Below are 19,660 nucleotides of genomic sequence, written 5' to 3'. Positions count from 1 at the left end.
GAAGTGAAGCCTTTGTGTCCTTCATCTGTCTTCTTTCTCTTTCTCTTTTGACCACTATCTTCTTTCACTAGTATGTCAACCTCCAAGAAATTCTTGACTCTCTTCTGCTTCTTAAAGCCTTACATTTTCTGAGTTCCTCCTTTCTCCTTAAAGGCAGCCCATCAGAACGGGGATGTACTACCCCCTGGATTTTGTATTAGATTGCTGCCTTTCTGCTATTATGCAGATCTGACCTGGAAAGCCCCCAACAATGACCTGAGAATGATTAAAATGTTGCATGAAGACAGGCGGAAGGTCTTTTGCATATTGTAAAGAAGGCTTACATCCTACGTCACTCATTTAGGTTATATTTGTTCAAATGCCAGTGGTGGCTCCAGTAAGTTAAACGGAAGCTGGTTTGGGTCTCTTTTAGGTGTATGTGGAATGCCTGCTAGGTAGTCAGGGGACACAAAGGTAAAGAGGCCAAGTCTTTGCCCTGGAAGAGCTTCCCTCTGGTTTGATAGTGTCATACTAGCTTTGGGAGGGGGTCTCTGGCCGTGAGAGGTGTCAAGGAAGGTTTGCAAGGTGCCTGGTCAGGGGTGGTGTCACATTTCTTCCTAGCTCTTAGGTGGGACCTGTCCCTAGGTGAGAAGAAAGGGTAACACTGTGTACAGCTCCTGGGGAAGAAGAATCTGCCTTGAAGTTTGATGACAAAATATTCTGCATGCTGTAGGAATGTGAATGTCATTGAAGCCTCTAACTAAGATGCTTGTGTTGCAGGTCAAGGTTGCTCAGCAAAGCCCCACGGATTCAGGCACCATCTTCCAAGACCACTCTAGCAAGACCTCTCTCGGCCAGTAACATCCCTAAGAGACAGTGGACTGACAGCCCCAGTGAGGGCCTGAGGTCCAAGCGAGGCTGCCCTGCACCCAGCTCGGAAGCTGGTACCGAGGCCCAGGAAAGCTGCAGGATCCAATAGAAGAGACCTTGTGTGTTTGGGCCCCTGGGAAGTGGCTGCCGTTGGGTGGAAAGCGGTGTGCCCACGGGGGCTTTGCCTTGACTCAGGGACACATTATCAGTAGGAAGAAAGCAATTTCTCTAAAATATAAAAATATTGTACTCACCAGATCTCCCATTGAAAAGTTCGGAAGCCCTGATCACCCACCTGTTTCTTACTGATGTGCTTCTTCTGTGCTGTGCACAGTGGTGTAGAAAGCATTCTGGGAACATTACACTTGAGAGGCAAGCACTGTATGATAACTTCTGTTTCTATGTGTGGGTTTTAAAAATGCAAAACAATTCATGCTTCCAATTAACTGCTCTTAGGAAAACGTAAACTTGCCTTGTGCTATTTCTGATGTACTATTCCTTGTACTAGACAAGAAATAGTTGGAGAGAATTTCTCCGAGCTGAGTCAAATGAAGGGAAGCCCTGTTCTATGTTTTTAAGGAAAACGTGCTCAAATGTACAGTATGGAAGCCTGGCTCCTGGCTCCTCAAGATGTAATATAGCAAATGTTCTTCTATGGTGATGGGTTCTTTGAAAAGGACAATTTGGTGTGCATTCCCCCAAACGGTGGTGTTATATTAAAACAAGGCATTTTTTTTTTTACTAATAAAAAATTACCTTTGTTTTTGTCAAAATGATTCCTAAACCTAAATGCATTATGAACACTGGAACCACTTCCTGCAGGTATGTGGAATTTTCCAGCTCACATCCATGACAGGGTTTTGAAAACATGCAGGCATTATGAGCTATACCAAACCTAAGAATTGTGCAACGAGTCCTCTTGTCCTTGAATCAGGGTAAAGAAGTTTTCTAGGACATGAGCTAGTAAAAGATGATTTGCTCTTGGCTTTCAGTTCAGACTGATGTAGAAACCTTGACCAGGACTCTCATATATTGTTTAAAACTGTCCTTTGCAAGGTGGACTCTATGGTTGTCTAATGCTTCAGTATATGACACTACTTAGTATTCATCTACTGAAAGTCGATATCCTGGCTTTCGTCCTGCTTCTTCAGTCACTTGGGGTTCTGGTCTGATGCAATGATATCCATGCCATCAATCATCCCCAGGCTGCCATGTGTTCAAGGGCGTGGCCCGAGCACACTGCTGGGAGCAGGCCATCGGCTTTATTGGCTGTCCCCAGTTATTGGAAGATTCCACTCCAGTCCTGGCTGAGTAGTTAGTTCTGTGGGTCCTTGAAAACCTCTCCTTTTCTGGGGTGAACTGCAGTTGCTGCTCCTTCCTTGTTAAAGGGAATTCTTGGCATGCCTATTGCTTTCAAGTTCACGACCTTATAAACAAACAGTCAGGACATTATTCTTTCCCTTGAGCTAATGACACTCATAGACTAGGAGCTGAGCTGCATATGAGATGAAAGGTAAACATGCTACAGTCCCAGCTCCGATATGAGCAATGGAGTCACAAATACCAACACAGCTGACAAATTGAGGGGGAACTAGACCAAGTCCTTAGACGTCTAGGAATCGAATTCTCCTGTGTGCAATGTGGGGTTGGCTGAGACCAGGTATTTTGTCTTAAATATTCTGTAGGAACTGAGATGCTTCTCGGTTCGGGGGAATAATCGAGGGTTCAAAGGGGCTGAATCTTCAATGAGAAGGAAAGGAAACCCAACATTTCAATGTAGCCAGGTTTCCTAAGAGTCCCCCCTACACACACTTACCTTCTTTGAGATTTCTTTGTGGTTTTTCTCATTTGACGCCAACCCCTTTTGTTGGAAGTGTCATTTGCACAGATTTGTTTGGACCTGAGAAGAAGTCAGGGCACATCTTGCCAGGGCTCCCCCCACTCTAGGAGGGGAGTGATGTGCTGCTCCCCATTGTTTTGAGTCCTCAGAGACGTCTACTGCTCTTAGCATGACAGGGCATCAGCCGTAGAATTGCCAAGTTCTTCCAAAGTCATTCAGGTTATGTCAGTATGTCTTGAAAATAATTTGAATGGCAAATAGACTCTGATCAATTATTTTAAACCAGAATTTGTACTAGTCATTGCCTTAGAATTCATATTTCTGTCTTGTGTTTGAGAAAGGGGTTACTAAGTCCTGGAGGTGGTAGTAGAGGATAGTTGAGCTCCGCTCTCCCTGCCACTTGGTTTTGTGTCATAGCATAGAAGAAGGGCTTCATGTGAGGTTCCCTGACTAGAGAGAACAACTTGAAGTGCTTCAGGACAACCATCCTAATTAGCAAAGTCTGAAGACTTCAAGGTCATATCCTACCTCCTGGAAGATTTCAGTATCTGATGCCACTACTCCCCTGGAGGCAGGGATCAACTACTTAAAATATTGGGTGGGAATTATATACATATTTTCCAAAGCATTTTTGCATTTTTGCTCAAACATTTCACCTTTGAATCTAATGAAGACATTAGGATCTGCATTTCATAGGCTGGGATTGAAAGACACAGGTAGAACTGACTTCTACATCTGGAGAGACCATGCTCCTAACTCTAACAATGTGTCTCAATATACTTGCAACATGGAGGTTGTCTTCCCTGCAGAAAAGATGAGATGGGGTCATAGAGGTGAACTGTTTCCACCTCAGCCTTTTGAATACAGAGCCCCCCATCTTGAGCATCTCTAGATGCTGGCAGTTCCAGAAGACTCGTCATAGGACAGGTATTCAGGTGATAGAAGCATTTCTAGTTTTAAAAGTCTTTTGAAATCTTTTTAAAATTTACCAGTTCTAGAGAGAAAAAAGAGAAACAGCAATTTTATTCCACTTTTAAAAATTATTTATTTTTATTCTTTAATCCTCTCCCTAGGATATGTGCATTGATTTGAGAGAGAGGGGAAGGGGGCAGGGGAGAAGTATTCATCAGTTGTCTCCTGTATGCGTCCCAACCAGGGATCGAACCCATAACCTAGGTATGTGCCCTGATTGGGAAATGAACCCACAACCTTGGCGCATCGGGATGATGCTCTAACCAGCTGAGCTACCCGGCCAGGGCTGCATGTCTGCTTTTTCTGTGCAATGCAGACGTCCTTCACTGTGGGATCATGGCATCTGACTTTTACTATTAAATTTTCAAAAGCATATGAGACGAGCTATAAATTTCAACTTCTACAATTATTACCAACTTAATGCATAAGCACTACTTACTTTAATGAAATCCTTCTAAAGAGTCTGTTTTGGAAAACTTTGCAAAATCTAAAAGATTTGTGAAACTTTGAATCGAAAAGTTTAGTATAAACGTAGATATTAAAAGTGAAAATCAGGTGTAAAATGCCTGGACTCCCCACGTGATCTTGGGTTAATTAATTCACTATATGCCTCAGATTCCTCTGGTAATATTGGTAATACTGGTAAGAATCTTTTGAGGCTTTCACAGTGATCAAATTAGTTCATATTTAACTAGGTGTATGATTTTGTACTCAAATGTTGGTTACTCTATACAGATACTTGAACACAATTAAATGTATTGCAGCTTAAAGTTGTTAGGTAAACTTCTTTGCCTAACAGTGCATTCATTTCAGATTAAGTTCTGTCCTAAGAATGTTTTCTTATCACACTCAGTACTATTAATTCCCATTTTGTGAGTTTAATCATTATAGATTTGTACACATCATTCAATTGCTGATGTTACAAATGAACTTACACAGATTTTTTTGTTTGTTTGTTTGGCTTTTAAAAATTACCCAAAGAAAAACAGTTATTACAGCAATTACAAGAGAATTATATTGCTGAAGTTTGTATATAAATTGGTGGTTTAGAACCTAGAGTACATTTCCTTATAGAAGCAGCATTGTAAGTTGTGCCTAAGTTCAAGTCCAGAAAAGTCAAATTAGCATACAGTATGTTCCAAAGGCAGTGAAGTTTGGTTCCACTACACAGAACTTCTACTCATACCACTGTTTGTCTAGCAAAATCATATGGTAAATATTGGGCTACAAGAAACTCATTTCTCTACCCATCAGCCACTTTTCCAGTGTCAGGTCTTAAATGGGAACAGATCCTCTTGGCGTTGACATCCTATGTGTGTAACCTAACAGAGCACTTCCTGGCTGGGTGCCCACCCTTTCAACTAGAGCTTGGGCATTTCACATGAGGGTGGACACCACCTGTTGGTGGTTTTATGGGTCATCGTCTTGGACTTGGGCCAGCAGAGGGTCATGAGGGTGCTCTGTGCTCGCCCACAGCAACTGCTCTCCTGTGTGCCATTTATGGGCAGCCTGAATCCCTTGCCTACCCAGCAGATTGTGGGCACTCTCCTTAGAACGACAGATATGTGGGTAAGGAAACAGGCGCTATGCTGTGATTTCTAAACAGGTACAGAGAGTACAGAGACTGTTTCCTTCTGAACCAGCTATGATTGCAGCAGACAGGTTACCCACCTTAGTGTTTGGAGACACTGGACATTGCTATGAGACCATCAGGGCCTCCTTCCATATGGATCTACCAGATGAGTATCAATGTGCATTTAACTTTTTTCTTTTTAGAAAACCTTTCATCAGGACCCAAGGATTATGTCGTTACTGATTTTAGAGAGAGAGGAAGGGGAAAAGAGAGAGAGAGACATTGATGTGAGAGAAAAACATCAATCAGTTGCCTCCCACACACACTCCAACTGGGGATCAAACCCACAACTTGGGTATGTGCCCTGACCAGGAATTGAACCTGCAACCTTTTGGTTGACTGGACAATGCTCCAACCAACAGAACTACCTTGTGAGGGCACATATAAGATATTTTAATGGAAGAGATCTGTCATGCCTAGAATTTAAAACGAGTCCTTATTGAGATTTACTTCACATTCCACTTATTAATCTGTTGTCATGAAAACCAGAAGCCCACGTTAGTCTCTCAAATCTTGTCCAGCATATGTAACAAAATTAGAAGTTTTGTTCCCATGCGGTGGTCAAACACTCATTCTCTCCTTAAAGAGAATATGTTGCTCTCGAAGAGTCACACTGATTTTCCAAATGTGGCGTAGATTGTAGTCAATGAAGACTTATTTTTTTAACCAAATTCAATCGAATGTTTTTATTATTATCCCCAGAGAGAAAATTTTGGTTGTCATGGTAGAGATGACTGATCACCTACCCAACTGTCACTTCTACTTTCTTGTCATTAGAAACCCACTTTGTGTCCAGATGTTGGGCAGCATTTGCTTAAGAAACATGACCCTCTTACCATAAAAGGAATATAGTTAGCATAAGCCATATGGTAACATCATTCTCTTTTGCAAGGACTGGTTATGATGACCACCTGCAGTAACTGATTCTGTGACCAAAACAGATAAAGCATTTCCAAAATGTAGGATGCCTCGTCAAAATAACGGGTCTCTCATAGGTTTGTTAAGCCTCAGAACCAATCTTGGGCTTCTTCTCACATCAGAAAATACATAATTATTTTCTAAAGACACTTCCAGTTGGAAATTCTGCTACTTTAGCCACAACCTTCTTGATGCAATTGCAAAGTGTGTTCTCCGCATATTTTTATTTTAATGTTTCTGTTCATCAGCAACTATACTCTCCACGCCTTCACTTTCTTTGTGTTTGGCCTGCTACCTGAGCAAGAGAGCCACTCGAAACCCATTTGCTTCGTGACCTTCCTTTCTCTGCCATAAAAAGCAATTCTGCTTAAATTGGCAATGGGCACCTATCTGAAACCTCAGTTACACTGGGGGAAGGATGCAGAAAATACATACTTTTCTAATGCCTCTTGATGAACATCTTCAGTTAGTCATTATTCCGCCTATTGTGATTTTCCTAAACATCAAGTACTTTCAATTCTAACAGCTACAATTCCAAAATCAAATAGCTTTTGGAGCACCCCCCTTTTTTATGATAATAATACAATTTAATCATGTAGGTTTTATCACTTTGCAGATGAAAAATTGAGGTTCTGAGTAAGAACCTCATTTTCTCTGCATCTCACACTATGCTGTAAAACTTAGATCCTACTTACCCAGAATGGTGCTTTTAAAAAATAGAGCATTGGTGCTGGGGGGAAATGGAGACAATTGCACTTGAACAACAATTTTAAAAAATTTTAAAAAAGAACACTGGGCCAGTCATGTGAATAGTTATGTGCACATTTTTCATAGAAATGATTATTCATAGAATGAGTGGCCAGTTTGGACTGCAATCAGAAAATTGGGACCCAAGCTCTGTGCAGAGGGACAATCCCTTCTCTCTCTATCCTGACCTTGAAGACCAGTGACATTACCTGGACACCCCAGTAGGGAAGCCATGGTGAGGTGGCCATCCTCAGACGATGTATCTCTTGTGTGCAAGGTAGTGGAAGAGCAATGGGGCAGACACAGAGCATGACACCCAGAGAGGCTGGTGGCAGGATCACACAACTCCATCTCTCTCACCAGACATTTCTCTAAGTGAGCGCCCACACTCACTGCCTCTGTGTGTGCTCTGGTGTTAGTAGCTCTCAAACATGGCAGTGTGTGACTTTTACGCAATTTAGGCTCTCCATTTTTTAACAAACATCCTCAAATATAACCTGTCAGAGTTTGAAGGCCTCCTCCTCTTTCCTCCCAGTTTCCTTCCCTTCACACGTACAATCTCCTTGAATTCAATTCATTGTATGAAACCACAAAATTGGAGAACAACCTTTTCCAAGTCATTCCCAAATATTTTCTTTAACAGTGGATGGGAGACCTACCGTGTTCATCAGAGACAATTAACCACTTTGCAGAAAGGCTACATTTTAGGGAGGAATTTACTGGGAAGGTGAATTAGAGGGCCAGCAGCACTGAATTAGACATATAGATGAAGACTCTCTGCAGTGGTCACCAGAAGAGCAACATATCTTCTAAATCATTGTAATAACGACAGAATATTTAGGAAAAAGAAGGAAATGTTGTTGACTAACTCATCTTAACTCAAGAATTGTTTTTACTTATAATAGATATATTGAGAAGACACATTTTTTCTCATGTAATTTTTCCCAACACATCCACAGGGAAAAGTTATTAAGCACATGCTCACTCTATGACAGTGGCTGTTTGCCAGGTTTCCTCTGGACTTTGTGTTTTCTTCTTTATCTTTTTTTTTAAGTTGGAAAAAATGAAAAAAAATTAAAGTCTTGCTTTCTGGCTTCATATATTCTCACTTTCATGGGTTTCTAGCCTCTGCAATATTTTTTAAACTTATTGAGGTAAATGAGCTCTGGAGCCCTTTAAGACTGGTAGGTCTGGCTACCATAGTCACCTCACAGTAAGTGATCGTGAGTGTTATTAGGGGTCATGATGGGGCAGGAAAGGCTGAGAGATGATGAACTGTGAGGGGGAGAAAAGAACAAGGGAAATACGAGGCGGGCAGAAGAAACACTGAGCAGATGGGAAGGGCTGAGGGTGGGAAAAGAATGCAAGGTTGGGGCCTGAACACCCCTGAGAGGCATTTGCTGTTGTGCAGTTGCAGCTCAAGAGCCGGCAGTTCGATGGTCTTGTGGAGGACGGCTGACCCAGGCAGGAGGCCCCTGGACCTGGTTCTCACAGCCACGCCCTCCCTGCAAAGCTCTTGTTTTGACAATGAGAGGTCTACAGGGCCACTTCCATGCTCTGCTTGCTATTTCATGTGCCCCACCTATCTCCCAGGCATAGCCATAGAGCCTCAGCTTATTTACAAGAGGCTGGTATAGACCTCCAGTCTGATTATTCCCACCCTTATCAATAGTTTTAGCTTGTGCTACTTGGGTTTTGACCTAGAAGGTCTTGGACTGGTTTGCATTCCTACTCCTTAGACCTATGTAATCTTGGAAAAGAAGTTCCTCTGGGACCACCCTCTTCATTCAGTCTTTGCTCTGTCCAATCTCCCATAGGCTAGGAGACAATGAGGAGGGAAGTCAAAAGATGTAGCTAATCCCCAATGACAGAGAAAAGACATCTCAGCCAGCTGAAAATAGAATGTATCATGTTCCTCTTCACTTCTATTTCCTTATTTGATCTACTGCCTCATGCCCCTGCCACCCTTCTGGGCACAATTCCTTCCAGTCACCTTGAACTCTACCCTCACTCTCTCACCCTCCATTTCTGCTTCATGGAATACCTCGTTTAAATGTTCAAAGAGATATTTTATGTCAAAGTTTATGTCACTATTAGTTGTCCCTGATCATCATTTTTCTTCATTGCTTCCTTTCTTTTTGTTACTGAACTCCCATTTCTGGCCGGGCACATCACTGCCATATTCCAGATATGTTCCCCACATTTCGCTACTTGAAACCCAGCAGGCGGCACTGTCTGAACCCCTGATTTCCGGGTGACCCCCACTGCTTTACATTTTGATTGCTGATCTTCTTCAGGTCCACTCTCTCCAGAGAGCACTCACCCTAAATTCCTCTGTAGACTTGGGGACCCCTCACACTGAGCCCTGCATGAGAGCTCCTGGTAGTGGTTACTGATCAACCTATAGCTGGCTGATTGCAAAACAAGCAGAACTATGATTGCACACAGATTTTTTTTTTCCAGCTGGAAAAATTAAGACTGCAATGGTGATCTTTAAGATTTTTATAAAAGAAGAAAACTCCAGAGCTCCATGAGTTTTATTTCTAAGGCTGCAGGAACCATGATCACTTCTCAAAATATTTTTTTGTTCATTCTATCTTAGAGGAAACATTCAGTCCATTTGAATTAAGGGCTTTAGAGTGTCTTAATATACCATTTCTATTCCTGCTTCCATACTCGTTTTCACCATTCCTTGTTCTTTCTGATGCCTAAGTCTAGCCTATCCTTCCAGGCCCAGGGTAAGCCCCACCTGTGTGCAGTCTCCCAGACCAGGCTCCTTGGTCACTGGCTTCTCAAGGCAATGACTGACTGACTCACTTAGTTAGCACTTCAGTCCCAACAATATTACATATGCTGTATTTTTATGTCCATCCCTATTTCCTTTTCTCGATTCTAGGACTTCCTGGGGCCAAAGAGTGCCCCAGTGCATTTTCTTTTTCCAAGTCAAGTACAGGGCCCAGCCTACAAGTACTAAGTGATAACCATCACCTGGAGGCCAGTTGGCTTCTCCCTTTTATCAGGATGTGGAAGGGGGAGAAACTGACTGAGGTGGACTGACTTTCCAGCCTCAGTCATGCCCGGTACCAAGAACCATCCTCTGGGGCTTCTTTTTCACAAAACCAGACCAAATGGTTCTTCATAAGCAATCAGATATTTTCCAATAGCTCTTGCAGCTGATGGACTGGGTGAGTGTCTTATGAGAAACTGCCTCGTGATTAACCTGTCTCAGAATACACACAGCTAGTCTGCTATCCAAGACAGTGGTACCCAGAAAAGCACTTTGGTCCAACCAGTGTGGGAACCATGTACTTCCAGCTCCTTTTCCTTCTTTCCTGGACATAAAAAATAATGCCCTGCAGTTCAAGGATCACATCACAGAAAGGTCAAGAAATCAAAACCCAGGAGGTTTCTATGTACTTCATCTTCTCCCTTGACTGAGGTGATCTTAAATGGTCCCCCAAGTGGAGCACAGTGGACCCAATTGGATCTTTTCCTCCTCCATTTGGAATCGGTAACAATGTCAGACCGCTTTTTATGAAGCTTTTCAGGGAAGAATAGTTTCCCAAAGGTCTTTTAAAAGATATGACAGATCTCAGGAGGAAGGTTCAGCCTAGTTAACTTTTCAAGTTTCCTTTTTAACATTCCTTTCTTTGCTTACAAAACTTTCCTCCCTTTCATCATGGTACTTGGGAGGTGGTGTTCTCTTGGCCTCACAGTTGCTTTCCTCTTTGCTTTGTCATAAGGCATGGGTGCTCTGGAAGCCAGATTTCTGCTTTGCCACAGGATTCCCTGATGGGTTCAGGTCATGGGTGCTAGAGGGACCCTGGAGAGTTGGCAGAAAAAGGGACCTGGTTCTCCAAGTTTGCTTGCTCTCAGCAAGCCCTGAAGCTCACTCTTCCTTCTGGAGTGGCATTCTCACTTCAGTAGCAGCATGGGGATTCACTTGACCATTTCCCCAACACTCACCAGCCTCATCAGGCTCCTTGAGAAAACCAGCGCCAGCCAGGCCGGCCTCCAGGTTCCATCAGTTCAGTGATTTTCACCTTTTCCCTATGTGCCTAAGCCTTAGCATGCCAACTGCTTCTTCTCTGTGAATGCTTGTATTCTTTTTTTTTTTTAATTTTGGCTTTTCAGTTCTAAAGTACCTAGTTAACAATACTTTATTCCATTCACTCTGTTTAAAGAACTGGTCATTTCTCTCCCCTGATTGGAGCCTGACTGACACAGTTACGGAGGTCGCCTTATGTGTTTGGAGGTGACACGACTATTTTAAATACATTTCTATCAAATATTTTTCACCTTTCAAAATTTCCACCAAATGTGTCTGAGTGCATGATGTATTCTAGAAACCATTTGTCTCTCTGCCATAACATGTGGACCAAGCTTGATGCTAACACTTGAAGACAAAAAAAATTAATCTACAAATTTCCATTTCCAGTAAGCGAGAGTTGATATTGTTCTGTGCTGCCCTGTCCCCCGCAAACCCCAGGAAGAGGGGCATATCCAAGTCAGCCCCACTCTTGTGACACTTCGCAAACCCCAGGAGGGAGACACACAGGCCAGGGTAAGAATTGGCGCCCCCAGGCTGGGGGAGGAGAAGCCCCAGGGGGAGCAACAGAATTAATTGACTGAAACATCCTCTGCAACCTTGCTCCCCGTGACTGCCAGAGGGTTTTAGGGGCGGATGCTGTGGCTGGAAGTTGGCTGTTCCAAGGTCCCAGGGAGAGGTCTCCTTTGAGAACCTCTGTGCTCCAGGTGGCACTTGTTGCCATCCCTCACTGGACAGCTACTTCTGCTTCTCTGTCATACTGTTGTCCTTATGAAATGGTATTTTTGGCAGAGCTGAACTCTTTCATTTTAATGAAGTCTAATTTAACACATTTTTTTCTTCCATGGATTATACTTCTGGTGTTGTATCTAAACACTCATCACCAAGCCCAAAGGTGTTTTCTCCTATGATTTCTTCTAGAAGTTTCTTCTAGAAGTTTCTAATATTGTTTTATCTTTAGGTCTATGATCCATTTTGAGTCGACTTTTGTGAAAGATGTGAGGTGTCTAGATTTTTTTTTTTTTTGGCATATGAACATCCAGTTCTTCCAGCAGCATTTGTAGGAGAGACTACCTTCTCTTGTTGAACGACCTTTGCTCCTTTTTCAAGATCAGTTGGCTCTGTTTATGGTGGGTCTGTTTTTGGGCTCTCCATTCTGTCCTAAGTTCATTCATTTTCCCGACAGTGTTTATTAAGCACCTACCATAAGGGTGAAGAGCATTCTGCTTAGGCACCAAGAGGAAGAACAAAGTCACTGCTCTTAGATCATACATGCTCCTCATTACAAAGTTGCATTGGTAGTGCAGTTTGGTAACTGCTACATGGATGTATGCCAAGGTATGAAGAGTTTCCAGGACATAGATGAGCACAGCATCCAACCATTTCCTCCCACCTCCACCGTGACTGTCTCCATCAGGGTCTAAGGCACGATTATCTGTTGGCTGAATTTGCTTTTTAAATCCTCCATTGATTTTACAAAGAGAGGAAGTGGCGGGAGAGAGAAAGAGAGAGAAACTGATGCGAGAGAAACATCAAGCAGTTGTTTTCCGCGTGCGCACTGACCGGGGATTGAACTCACACCCCTTTGGTGTTTGGGAGGATGCTGCAACCAATGAAGACAGCCAGCCAGGGCAGACTTGAATTTTTACAGTCATCTCCTAACTAGGTTGTCTCATTCTGTGCTTGCCTTTCCTTTAAATAAAGTGGAATTATTTCACTTTTCTGCTCAGAATCTCCAGTGGACTTCCTTCCACCTTCCAGTGAAGGTCAGTGTTCGCACAGGAGCCTTCATGCACCGAGACCCTTTGTGTTCCTGACTCATCTAATCTCACCCCCAACACTCTGTTCAGGCCTCTCTGGCCTCCTTGCCGTTCCTCAAAGACACCAGGCTCCGTGTTTCAGGGCTTTGTGCGTGCTTGGCTCTCTGCCAGGGACAACTTGCCAGGTGATGGCATGTCCTCTTTCTGCAATTCTTTTAGGTCGTGACATTCTGTGCTACCATCATTCATGAGCTGCTCAATATTTTTTAAATCTCTCTCTCTCTAGTGAGTTTCTGAGGTTATAGTATTTTTGTCTCCTTCTCCCCCTTCCTCAGCCTCCTGCCCTTTTTTCCTCCTAAGCTGCTTAGAAGAATGCTTGGAATATAGTATGAGGTCATCAAATATTTATGAAGTGAAAGCATGGAAAAAAACAGGAACGCTTTGGGGATAATCTTAGTAAACTCTCAGCTTCTCAAAGACAGAAGAATTTACAGAAACCATTGTTGACTCCCAGTGCCTGGGCATGAAATAAATGCTGAATACATGAATAAATAAAAAAACAATGAAGTAAAAAGCTGAATACATGAATGAATAAAAACAATATACTCCAATACCCATTTCACAGGTGAGAACACTGAGGCACAAAACCTTACCTGTTTTCTTACCATCACACACCCCATTAACGGCACACATGACATTCAACAGTGTAGAGATATTGTTTCTTTTTTTTCTCATTTCATCCTTAGAAAACTATAATCACTAAAGTAAAATGAACTCATTGGGCCAGAGGGAGGCTCTGTGGGTCAGAATATTTCTCAGTGGGGCTTTGAAGAGAGAGAAGCTCAATTAAAACACAAGGAAAAAGAGTTGTCCCTCCCGGTGCTGTGACTTGACTGAGACATGCAGATGCGGGAGTGTGCACCAGAGGCGCCCAATGGCAGCCTCAACAGCTAGTCTAGCGACTTTGGCTTACAAGCTAACAGAGGCCAAGGAAGGAAGGAGCTGAATGGACTTAACATCCCAGCAAGGTCTTTTGTCATTTGCATCAAAAGGCAAAATGCTGGAGACTGGGATCACCTGAGGTATCTCAGAGGCAGATGCAATTTTCTCACACCAGGGCCCGTCTCGGGGCTCACCGGAGACTTCCTGCAGAAAGCTGTCCTTACCAGTGTTCCTGGAGCATCTCTGTTGGGCCCCAGCCTGAGATCCCCACCCCAGCTCAGGTCTTCAAGGAGAACGTGGGAAAGGGGTGAGCTGGCGCTTACTCTGCTCTCAGCCTCCTCCTGTACAGAGGTATGTACTGGGGGTGGGAACTGTCTGGTCAGTAGCTCACTGAGTTCAGTTCAGAAGCAAGTGGCCATGGCTGCTATAATGATACCGCTGATGTTCTCCTTGGTGCTTGAGCAGGCAGCTGGGCATGGTTGTGTCTGGTCTCTCCATCAAGTGGCGTTTATAGTTTGTATGACCTGTTTTACTGAAAATGTATAGCATTAGAGAACAAATAATTCTGACTTGTATTTCCAGAGTTGTATAACTGATTCCATATGGCTCTGACAATTCTATCATAGTTTCAGATAGTTACAAAAGGTTTTTCCTTCCATGGAATGTCAGGATAGTAACTTGGGAAGCTGAGGTCTGTCTTACAAGGAATGTGAAGACTAGGAAGTCAAACAACTAACTTTATATGTTACTTTACCAAAACTGATCTAGGAAGAGATAAGGAGAAAGATTGCTTTAGGGATACCATTGAGTACAAAATGCTGCTTTTTGTTCAAGACTGCTGTAATTTTTTTTGTGTGTTATTGTCTATCAGTCAGTCATACTGTGTTTTAAGTATGTTCAGAGTTTTCTCTTTAAATTTGCCACGCTACTCATTCATCGTTCATTGTATTCTATTGAAAGTGGCTTTTGGAGGCCCTGGCCAGGTAGCTCAGTTGGTTTGAGCATCATTCCAATACACCAAGGTGGTGGGTTCAATCCCCTGTCAGGGCACAGGCAAGAATCAACCAACAAATACATAAATAAGTGGAAAAACAAAGTGACGTTCATCTTTCTCTCTCTCTTTCTTCTTTCCTCTCTCTTTCTCTCAAAAATCAATCAATAAGACTTTTTTTTTTAAAGTCTGCTTTGGGAAATTGAGAAGCTTGAACTGGATTCCTCATTCCATAAAGTACAAACAAGAAAGAATGGAACATTCCCCCCCCCCCAATTCAGTTTCCTGTTCTTTCATCCTCTCTCTCTCTTTCTCTCTTTCTTTCTCTTTATATCCTGTATTATTTTGTGTGAGTTTCAGGTGTACAGCACACTGTCTAGATACCCATATAACTTACAAAGTGGTCCATCCCTGATATTTAAAGTGCCCTTCTGACACTGTAAAAAGGGAACACTTTAAAAACTGATGTGTTGTCCTGTAATTTTATAGTTTTCTACCAGTTGTAAGAGAAAGAAGAGTTTTTCTCTTTGAGAAATGCATCACAACGCCAGATCTCCTCACCCAATATTTTCATGCTTAGGGCCACACCAGTCAGTCAGTTGACTCCTCTTTAAAACCAGTTTCAGGGATGGAAAGAGAGACTTCACTGTCACTGTTCGGGGTCTGACCGAGAACACTGAATTCTTCTTTGCATGTGGACACATTTTGTTGTACTCACAAAGAGAAAAAAAATAAGCATGGAACTCCTTTTATCCCCTTGGAGGGTTCTCCTCTCTCTCTGCCTCTGCCATTCAGCCGAAGGAGCAAAGATAAATGGGAGTGGTCATGAAAGGGCCACTTGTTGCAAAGAACTGATTAGGGTTGGGACCAAGCCCACAGCCGCTGCTTGCCAGCCGCCCAGCAGGGCTCTGATCACATTAGGTTTTGGGTAATGAATTTATTCTAATACAAACCACATTGAATGATTGAGGTTTTATGTCTCCTTATTTCCTTTAAACACCCTCTGAAGCAAATGCTTATTATTTTGTAACACAGCCAAACTCTGGCCACTACTGGAGTCTGGCGTTGAGATGGAGAGCCCAGTCCTCTAGATATTTTCTTTGTTTATACAGAAAGTTGAACAGAAAAATTACATTTTGGATTTTATTTTGTATCTGCTGATTATTCACGTTTTACTGGGGGAAGTGCTGGTAACCTTTTAATCTATGGGATTTTTTTCTGTAATAAAGCCTTCCTCCTCTTGCTTGATTTTTGCCTCAATTTTAGGTAAACACGGAGTACCCCAAAATCTAGGATTCAAATAAACAGCAACAGTGGGGTGGGCGAAGGCCTGGAGACCCAGGGCAGAGGGGTTCTCTTGGGAGAAAGGCATCCTGCAGATTGACAGCCATCAATGCAGGGGATTAGAGAGGCTGAGAGCCTGGTGTAGAAGCTGCTCAGGCCCTCCACGGGAACCGGGCTATAACAAAGCCACATTCCAAAGGTAACACAAGCCAAGTATTTTGAGCTACATCAGGGACCAGAAGAAAGAGAGGACCTTCAGCTGAGCACTTATGGATGCGGTGGAAAAGCAGCCAAGGTTTGAGCAGAGGTGGCAAATGCAAATGCCTGCCGGGCATAGGCAGGGGACCTCATGCAGCGATGCTATTAGTAACATTTAACAACGGATGTGGTACCAGCACTTACAATCAGAGCAGATGCTGGCCATAGGGGTGGAGCAGGGTCCACTGGGCTTCTCTGATGCCTAGCACTTCTCCTTTATGTCCTGGGTCTTAGGGAGGCCTGGAGGATCCTTAAGGGAGAGTATGGGGCAGCTGGAGAGTCAGGAATACATTTGGAAGGCATACAATAATGTCGACTTATCAAATAATATGAAGTCCCTTAATAGTCTAACTGGTTGTTCAGATAAACCGTACTGGTGGATTATTAACCCTTCCCATGGGGGTAAAGTGGATTCTATGAGTGGTGCAGACTGTGGTGAACCTGAGCCTCTATTAGTTACCATCCAATGGATTTTATGTACATTGGAAATTTCCTTTATAAAAGCTATTTTTTACTTCCATGGGAGTAAAACAAAACACATTTATGGGGTGATCATGGGCATTGGTCAGCACTTGAGACTTTATACTCAGGTTCTGTCTCAGCAGCTGGTGTAACACTGATACAGGGTGCAGCCGGGCGGGCAAAAAACATATTTGGAATGGTGTCCAGAATTCAAAGTGTATAGAAATATTGGAGAGACATATAAGATGTCCTCATCACCCCCCCCCCCCCCCAGGGGGAAGGGATGAATGGAGCCAGGCCATTGAGAGCTGTTTTGCATAGCAACAGTTTTGCAGCTAACCTCTGGAATGATTATTTAACATATCTATAACCTTTAACTGGTTTCATAGATATGTTAAATAGCTGTGGCCAAGTTTGGAGCCAGGGAGAAGGTTGGGGCAGGGACTCAGGATGGAAACTAGGAGCTGCTCTCCTGAGTGAGAAAGACTGGAACTCAGGAGGATGTAACTAAGGTCTGCACTCCTGAGTGAGAAGGGCTTGGACTCAAGATGGGAACTAGGGTCTGCGCTCCTGAGTGAGGAGGCCTGTGTGGGAGCTTGGAAAAGACTGGCTCCAAGACATGAAGGGTCCCCGCTTGGCCAGATGGGGGGAGAGCCACGCGGTTTCAGCAGAGTGAGGACCCCCTCTTGGTGAGGTGAAAGAGGGAGCCATGTGGTTTTGGCAGGGTGTGGACCCCCTCTTTCCCAGGTGAAAGGGAAGAACCACGCAGCTTTGCCAGAATGGAGATCCCTGCAGCCAGGTGAAGAAGAAAGCCACATGCTTTTGGTGGAGTGCGGACTCTTGCAGCTTTGGTAGAAGAGGCCCACGCGGCTTTGGGGTGCCCCCTTTGGCCGCGGGGCCTGAAAAGCAAGAGAGACTTTGACTGGAACTGGGTACAAAGGACTCTTGCCAGTGGACCATGAGAGAGTACCACAGTACTTTGGATTAACTCGAGATCCTGCACAGTGACACAGCTGACGGTGCCAGCAGCCTGCAATACAGACATGTGCTCTTTTCCTGATTTACGGTACCCGGAGTTGGGACAGTGGGAGAAGGGAGCGCTGTGTGGGTGGGTGTAGGTGTATACCCTAAAGGACTTTGATATTTTAGTGGTGGCATTAGGCCTGAATAGCATTAAATAAACATTTTGTTTCCTTTTCACAAATCTCCGGCATTGAGAGATGTCTTTCCAATTGGCGGCGGACAGAAGGGCCCAGTAGATTTTAGTATTTTGTTTTTGGGAGGGGCCCCTGTTGTATAGCAGTTTTGGGCATCCCTAGGTGGGCCAAATATTGTATTGCCCCTCCCTCGGACCTCTTGTTTTTCGGTAACAACACCAGTGTTTCAGGCAAGAAACCTCAGCTGCTTTTGAGCTTTTTATTCATTCATGTCTCCATTTCTTCACTTATTCAACATTCCCGAAGGTTATTTTTGTTCTTCATGCTTTGTCACGTATTTCCAAACACCTTCCTTAGGCTATCCAACCCCATCTCCCAATGAATGTCTCAGAATATAGTAAGTAACAAATTCATTTGCTTTTTGGTTTATTTCTTGAACATTTATTGGACCACATCCATGCACCAGGCACTATACTAGGTGCTGATATAGAAAGACTTATAATGCATTCTTTTCTTGTTGCTCTCAGGGATCTCACTGTCTAACTCAACCCAAGTATCCACTGATGAAGTATTATGGAGATTCTGGTTGACACTGTCCACCTCAGCCCTTCAAGATGTCAATCGAATGGCCTTCTCTCTTTCTGTTTTCCCACCCCCTCCCCTTCTCGTCGTGCTACCATAGTGGTTTCCTCAGTATCTCATCTCATCTCACCTTAGGGCCTCATTCTTGTTCTGTGTTTCAAAGTTCTCATTGAGCTGCCTTGGCAAACCTCGTCTCTCCAGTCCCTTCCCATGCTTCTCCCTTTCCTTTGTGACTGTCCAACTTGTTTGCTTAATGCCAGCCCTCTCCCCCTCCTCCACCCTCATACAGTCTCAGGTGTCCAGCTTCACCAGGAAAACTGGCAGCAGCTCAGTTCATCAAGGCCAGTGGCCTTGGCTGGTACATGACGTTAACAAGCTCCCAAGGTCTGGATGAGTGTGAAGCACCATCCCCAGTAAGTAGTGGAAGACTGCTGCTTGACAAAAAGAACCAGTCTACATTTCAAACTGACTTAGCAGAGGGAAATGGGGGAAAGACTAAAAGAGAGAAGGCAGGTGCACAATTTTTTTAAACGAAAGGTTTCTTTCGCCTAAACTACCTTCGGCTGCATGAGACGCTGTGAGGAGTGGTGAGTTTTGAAAGCAGCACTGTGCAAGCTAGACCATAGGGGCTGGTCTGGTTCCATTCCTGGGGTTCCATTCAAAGTTCCTTGCTCCCCAGTTTCCTGCCAACCCAATCAGAAAAGACTCCAGGGAGGGTTAATCATGAGTGGATGAGGCTTCTCCACACCTGCTGCTCAGAGTTGTATGGTCAGTGGGCCTCTGACTTGGTCCCGCTACTTTTTAGGCTTAGAATGGGGGAGGGGCCACATCGGCTTCCAGAGACCTGCCTACTTCTATACAAAGAAATTATTGCTATATAGGGTGTTATGGGTTGAATTGTGTCCCCCCAAAAAGGATATGTTGAAGTTACCTCTGAATGTGACTACATAGATATTGGTCTTTACAGGGGTAATCAACTTAAAATGAGGTCATGAGGGTTGACCTAATCCACATGACTAGTATCCTTCTGAAAAGGGGAGATTTGGACATACAGACAGATACAGAGGACAAACAACGAGAAGACACACAGAGGAAGACAGCCATATAATTCGAGTGGTGCATATACATGCCAAGAAATTCCAAAGATTGCTGGCAAAAGCCAGAAGCTAAAAGAGGCCAGACAGGATTCTTCTTGAGAGCTGTCTGAAAGAGTGTGG

At 43.7% G+C, this 19,660-nt stretch overlaps 1 protein-coding gene across 1 annotated transcript in view; it reads left to right on the top strand.

Annotated features, from left to right (window-relative positions):
• CENPF (centromere protein F) overlaps positions 1-1,462 on the top strand; it is a 58,686-nt gene extending 57,224 nt beyond the window's left edge. Inside the window, 2 exon segments of the mRNA XM_053658305.1 lie at positions 760-825; positions 827-1,462. Coding sequence (XP_053514280.1) covers positions 760-825; positions 827-958 — 198 coding nt within the window. The 3' untranslated portion in view covers positions 959-1,462.
• The last annotated feature ends 18,198 nt before the right edge of the window (positions 1,463-19,660 follow it).

This window comes from Artibeus jamaicensis, unplaced genomic scaffold (genome assembly GCF_021234435.1).
Source record: "Artibeus jamaicensis isolate MK-2021 breed Jamaican fruit bat unplaced genomic scaffold, CSHL_Jam_final contig_2170, whole genome shotgun sequence".
NCBI lineage: Eukaryota > Metazoa > Chordata > Mammalia > Chiroptera > Phyllostomidae > Artibeus > Artibeus jamaicensis.
This window is presented reverse-complemented; position numbering and strand designations above follow the sequence as displayed.